Here is a 6,717-nt window from a genome sequence, read left to right on the forward strand (position 1 = left end):
AATTCTTCGCCTCATCTATAACCGACATTTTTTGTTTCAAAAGGTTTTTGAACGAAAACTCTACACAGGTGAAAATATAAGTTTAAACCTGGTATGTATTTATAAACTTTGTTTTCAAATAATATTACAAAATCTGTTACTAATTTGTTTTTTTTATTTTTTTCAGGTATAATGGTTCATTTATGTTATATTATTCCTTATTTACTAAATTATTTATTTATAAGGTATTTTCTTTTTATATTATAGGCATAGTTTAACATCTTTTATAATATCTGCTAGTAAAAAACTTATGTTAAATATTTGTGTTAATTGAATATGTTTTTTACATTTTATATTGTTTCTTGATATGTGGGTTATTATCCAAGTTTTCACAATATGTTTTAAAAGAGCATAATCAAGGTTGAAGAAACTTAAAGCATATAATTATTTTGGAGTGTGATGGCCGACATCATATTACTTTCTCAAAGGCTCATAAATATATAAAAAGAAAATTATAAAATAAAGGTAAAGTGGGTTAGTGAAATATGAAGTGATCCTAATAAAATTAAAATTAGCAACTTGCATGTTAATGGATGACTAAACACCCATTCAGGTCCACTCCCATATTACATTACATATTTCTATTATAACATTACCCTTGATCTAAGTATTTAAATCTCTAAAATAGATGTTTTTCATAAATTATTATGGTATATATTGATATTAAATTAAAATTGTATTTTGTACTTTTTATTATGTCAAAAAGGTGTTTGGTTCTTTTGATATATAATGTAGGTTTACTCTAGAGAAAGTGGGATACAATTGCATTAAAGAGACATGTAAAAGGACAAAAAAAATTGTGCCGCCACCACGTTTGTAGGTTAATACTCACTCAAGGATCACATGAATTTTAGAGGGTGGAAAGGAAAATTAAAGATAATATTAAAAATGAAATGCAAAACACAAACCGATGTTAAATTAAAAGCTTTGGCTGGTTGTCTAGCTGGACCAGCCATTGAATGAGGTGGAAATGTGGAATCACCCTCTATTCATAATTACAACTCACTCCTTACATTTATTGGTTTATTACCTATGAACCCAAAGTATTCTACAGTTAACACTACAAGACCAATCTCTAGGTTCCTAGTTCCTACTTCACATTAAAAAATAAAATAAAAATTGCATGTTTTTTTGTCATCTAAGGGTCCAACTTTTATTTTAAGTAAAAAGACTCACTTATTAACATACTAGATTTGATTTTTTAACAGTTAAGAGGTTGGTAGATCCTCTTATAGTTCTGTCAACAGATGAGTAACAGACTCGCATAGTCAATTAGTCATACATCTTACATTATATATATTATAGTATTATACCACATCACTTTATATCTTCTAGGTTTTTTGGTATTGATCGTTAATAATATTGTAATGAGCTTGTGAATATACATCTATGTAAGCAACTTTTCTTAAAACTATTTGTTTCCATTAAATCAAATAGTATGCTTGTAAATCATCACGTCCATTCCCTTTCAATATATGATTGTCGACTAAAAACTTGTAACGAGCATGGAGCACATAAATATAATTCATAAACATGTATTGTTTTCAGATATTATCAAATCTTATAAATATATATTTGTATGTATGCATAAAAACGTATGATATTAACAACACTTCACATGGTTTCCTATGTAATTAGGCTAGAATCTAGAGGACCAAGATGCACATAACTCTCTATTCTCTAAAGACATGTAGGACTCCATTCACGAGATACAACATATTATGTCAATGGTTCTTTTCATTGTATAATTTTGGTATGTAAAGATTCATATATGGTATTCGGCAGCTTGGTAGTTGACTAGTTGGTTACCAAACCCATGAGGTGTAAAGACAGGCTTATTCTAGCCTTATATGGTGCCTTTTTATAGACAAACACAAATGAAAACGCTCTATAAAAATTACTTATATCATGTTCTCATACTGTCGGGTACCTGTTACTTCTTATCGGTCTGGATATGTTGTGATAAACTTACATGGTTAAAAAATTCATGAGTAAGAAACCCTTTTGAATCAATGATAGGAGTGTAAATGAATCAAATCAGAATTATCTAGGCTCTAAATTGGCATGTTTCAACATTTCGAGGTTTATGATCAAAGCTCGACCTTAGCTCGTTAAAATTTTCCAAGCTTGACTCATTTACCCATATCAACTCACTATATTAATATCATATATAATCACATAAAATATAATAAATAGCATGTTGAATTTGTTAAAAACTTAAATTATTAGAATTCTAAAATTGTTATAAGTGTAGTTGAGCATTTGATATTTCAAATAGGTTTTAGAGAGCTTAAAAGCGATTTTGAGTATGGATATCCCAGCAAGTAACTTCTAATCACATAAGACTATAAGCATGCATATGCGATACCAAACGATATACCCGTGAACGTGATGGGTAATGAGTCGTGATACTCAACATATATGATAAATGGTTCTATTAACTGTGTAGATGATTGAAAATTAGGATTACAAACTATTGTCATCATTACTTGTAAGTGCATTCATTTGGCATTCCCAGTCTCTTAGCCTCATAGTTTCTCTTATAAATCCTTGTAATTTATATGATTCTCCATCCAATTATTCCTATCATTAATTAGCAAAACTCTGATGTAAGTGAAATTTACTATAATTTTATATAACATTATTTTTTTTAAAAATGTCATCATAATAATACGCGTTTTTTTAAATTTAATATGAGTATCATATTGTTATATATAAAAAAGATTGGTGGTTTTTTTATATTGTGTTATTGGTTATTCATTATGACTTTTAATTAGGTTTTTCTATGCATTGTGTTATAGATTTTGGTCATTTTATGTTATCAATTAATACTCATATTAATATAACAATTAAAACAAAGATTACGTCATTGTGTCTTTGTGCTCTTCATTTGTCTTTCTACTTATCATTGTGTTTTAGTCATTGTGTATTACGTTCATGTAATTGCGCATAATGTAGTTTGCATTGTGTTTTGCGTTTCAGGTCATTGTATTATATGTATTCACCATTGTGTTATATGTATTTATTATTGTGTTTTACGTTTCATGTAATTGTGTAATATGTATTCATTATTGTGTTTTATGTATTAGATAATTTGTTATTATTTTATAATTATATTTACGTATTATTATTACACAACTGTGTTATTAGCATTTAAAAAAACACGATGATGATTTGAAAGACACAATGACGAAAAAAATACAATGACAGACAGAAAGACACAATGACGTAATTTTTTTTCGAATTTTCATATAACAAAGTCATACTCATATTGAAGATAAAAAAACGTTTGTTATCATGGCGATTTTTGTTTTAAAAACTAATATCATATGAAAAAGTTATAGACGTTTTAAAATGATGGGAGAATTGACATGTGACTTGTATGTGAAGAGAGAAAATATGTACTATTACTTTTATACCTTTTTACCTTTGGTCCCCACTTGACACATGTCAATCAACTATGACTTCTCACACTTCTTATTTTTGTTGTCAATTGTAGAATAACTCAACCCATTTTATAAATCCATTTAACTAAAACCTTTTACTTTAAAAATTTATTTAAATACTATTATTACCCATACTTATAACATTATAAATTTATTTAACTAAACCCTTACACTTTATAAATTCACTTAACTATTATTATTACTACATATACTTTAGGCTAACCAAAGCTCATGCGATGATCCTATATGGACTGATCCTCATGTTATCGTCTCATTGGAACACCACCCATCCCCTAAATCCCTCATGTGACATGACCCAAATGACGGTGGTCACTCAGATCATCTGAAATTGGTGGGGGGGGGGGGGGGGGGTCAACAAATTAGAGGTTTTTTTTTTACAATTATATTTTAATGATGGAGAATGACAGAGAGCGAGAGTAATGAGGAGAATAGCCTATACAAGGAGTTGAGATGTGAAGTTGAATGGAGGAAAAACTGAGTTAACATCGAGGTAGTGCAGACGTGACGAATGAAGGGAAATGAGGAGAAAGACCCATATCAAGAGTTGAGGAGAGATGTTAAATGATGAAGGAAACGTTAAGTTAGTACTGAGATAATAACAAATAAGAAGGAAATGATGGATATGATGCATATCCTTTAGCCTTACAAATTCAAAGACAACCCTCTTACTCTTTTCAAAATCCAACTCTTTAATCGTGCATAAACCTAACTCAATAAGACATTCCTATAATAATAAAACTTTTCTTAATATTGTTCATGTGTGAATCAGACCTAGAACGCTAAACGAATATTAACAATTAACATCTTGTATCGGAGAGAATCACTAAGGTAATAAAATAGTCCCAAACACACTTAAAACAAAACTTATGCATAAATATTTAAATACTCTAAACCATCAATTCAAAGTCCAAAAAATTAAAAAATAAACCACAAATCTTTTCCTACTTTACCCTCACGCTACCTCGAAGTCATCATCTTTTTATAACAATCTAAACTAAACACAAATCCAGTCCTTATCTACCCCCACCTCTCTCTCTCTCTCTCTAGCCATGGATCAACCCACCACCACCACCACAACCCACCACCACCTCATGGTCCCACAAGGCTTAACCGAACACGAGTTCAACCAACTCAAACCTTATGTAACCGACTTCCACACCTACCACCTCACCCCTAACCAATGCTCTTCTCTTCTAGCCCAACACATCCACGCGCCCGTTGAAACCGTCTGGTCCGTCGTTCGAAGGTTTGACAAGCCACAAACTTATAAACATTTCATCAAAAGTTGTACTGTTGGTCAAGACTTTAAGATGGAAGTTGGATGCACACGTGATGTCAACGTCATCTCAGGTAGGGGTGTGCATAGGTTCGTGTCGGTCAGGTTTGGTTCCGGTTAAACGGTTTTGAAAGTTATAGCAGTATGTGTATCCGTGAGTTTTGACTCTAGCTAAAAATAGCTCAAAACTATAGGCATTATTTGGGCCGCATATTATTTAATCACGAAATAAGTTGTTATTGGAGGAAAGTGCGGTTTTTGTTTTTCTCCTTTCTAAACTTTGAAATTACGTATTTTTCAAATCATGTTTAAAAAATATTGTATATTTTGCATTAAAAACTTATATTTTGAGGAAATATTTAATTTCAAAGGCTTAGGAGGAGGAAATATGTAAAAATCTCTTGTTTAAATTTGCTATTTTAGTCTAAAAGTTTAAAATATGTTATTGTCGTAGCAGTTTTCGTCCATGTTGTTTGTTAAAACTTAAAGACTGCTATTTTTGTTTAAATTTGCTATTACAGTCCCAAAGTTTAAAATTTGTTATTTTCGTTGCAATTTTCGTCCATGTAGTTTGTTAAAACAGCTATTTCAGTCCAAAAATGTTAACGAGATGGACGAAGATTGCAACGAAATAGAAAATTTAGAGACTAAAACGACAAATTATAAACTTTTTGACTGAAATATAGCAAATTTGAACAATAACACCGGAACTAAAACCGCAGGTTAATTTATTAAAAGAAAATACATAAAATTAATTCGGTTCAGTTTTGACTGAGTATGAAACCTGGTTAACCATAACCGACCTAGTACTGTAGGTTTTAAGTAAATCATTAAACCAACCCACTAATTTTTGGTACCTTTAGGTTGTATATTTATATTATATGATTAATTTGGTTATGGGTAAGTTAATTCAGTTTGGTGGTGGGATAAGGCTTAGGGACCATAAGGTCCTGGGTTCGAATCCCATAAAAGGGGGTTTTCCCAACTTTTGTTGGCTTTCCTCCTGAATTGGTGGTTAGGCATTATTGCCTAGTGGAGATGGATATGATCGCGTGGTTCTGCTGGTACTATACTCCAGTGGTCCGTGAGTGATCCTAAATTTGCCGTTCAAAAAAAAAAATTTGGTTATGGGTAAGTTAATTCAGTTTTCTACACATCTCAGGATTGCCTGCGGCCACTAGCACGGAGCGGTTAGATTTATTGGACGATGAGAACCACGTGATGGCCTTTACTATTATTGGAGGAGAACATAGGTTGCGAAACTACCATGCTGTCACGACCGTGCACCAGGTGGTCCCAGAGGATGGTGCACGGCCTGTGACAGTTGTTTTGGAGTCATATGTTGTTGATGTGCCCGAGGGGAATACCGAGGAGGATACGAGGTTGTTCGCGGACACGGTTGTCAAGTTAAACCTTCAAAAGTTAGCTTCAGTGACGGAGGCGATGGCGCATGACGGTGGCGCCGGTATCAAGAATCTGAATCTCCGGTGATGGGTGAAGGTTTTAATCACACGAAATAAACAAATAAGAAAAAATTTTCAGCCACACTTTTATTTTATTTTTTTATCATTGAATTAAAAATTTGTGTTTTTGATTTAATGCTTGTATGAAATGAAATTACAAAAGCATCCTTTGAGTGTAATGATGGGTTGCGTGTTGCCACTGTCAATTGTATATTGGGGGCATTTTGGACATGAATGTGTTTTTTTTATATTTTATTTCATGAAATTTGTGACAAAAGCCCTCATTAGTTAAATTTAAGGCTGAGGGGTGTGGGGGCTCTAACGGGGGCGCGAGTGGGGGCTCCAGCCAATAATATTGTGACGTGTGGCAGAGAGAGAAACTGGATAAGGTGGGTGTTGGAGCCCCCGCTGGAGCCCCTGGCCCTGGTGTGGCCAGGGGCTCCAGCGGATTTTTTTTTTATTTTTTTATAAA

The 6,717-nt window shown here is 32.4% G+C and overlaps 1 protein-coding gene across 1 annotated transcript; it reads left to right on the plus strand.

Moving 5' to 3' along the window:
• The first annotated feature begins 4,555 nt into the window (after positions 1-4,555).
• LOC143611525 (abscisic acid receptor PYR1-like) lies at positions 4,556-6,287 on the plus strand. The gene is made up of 2 exons (XM_077085723.1): positions 4,556-4,856; positions 5,945-6,287. Exons 1-2 carry the CDS (start codon positions 4,556-4,558, stop codon positions 6,271-6,273), a joined length of 630 nt encoding a protein of 209 aa, XP_076941838.1. The 3' UTR covers positions 6,274-6,287.
• The last annotated feature ends 430 nt before the right edge of the window (positions 6,288-6,717 follow it).

This window comes from Bidens hawaiensis, unplaced genomic scaffold (assembly GCF_021521415.1).
Source record: "Bidens hawaiensis isolate Kalapana, Puna unplaced genomic scaffold, B.hawaiensis_p1.1 tig00031486_1, whole genome shotgun sequence".
NCBI classification, from domain to species: Eukaryota; Viridiplantae; Streptophyta; class Magnoliopsida; order Asterales; family Asteraceae; genus Bidens; species Bidens hawaiensis.

Bases quoted from the DNA above. Each gene is read 5' to 3' on its own strand.
- LOC143611525 (XM_077085723.1), top strand. From the start codon at position 4,556: ATGGATCAACCCACCACCACCACCACAACCCACCACCACCTCATGGTC. The intron at 4,857-5,944 runs GTAGGGGTGTGC...TACACATCTCAG, and splicing joins TGATGTCAACGTCATCTCAG to GATTGCCTGCGGCCACTAGC.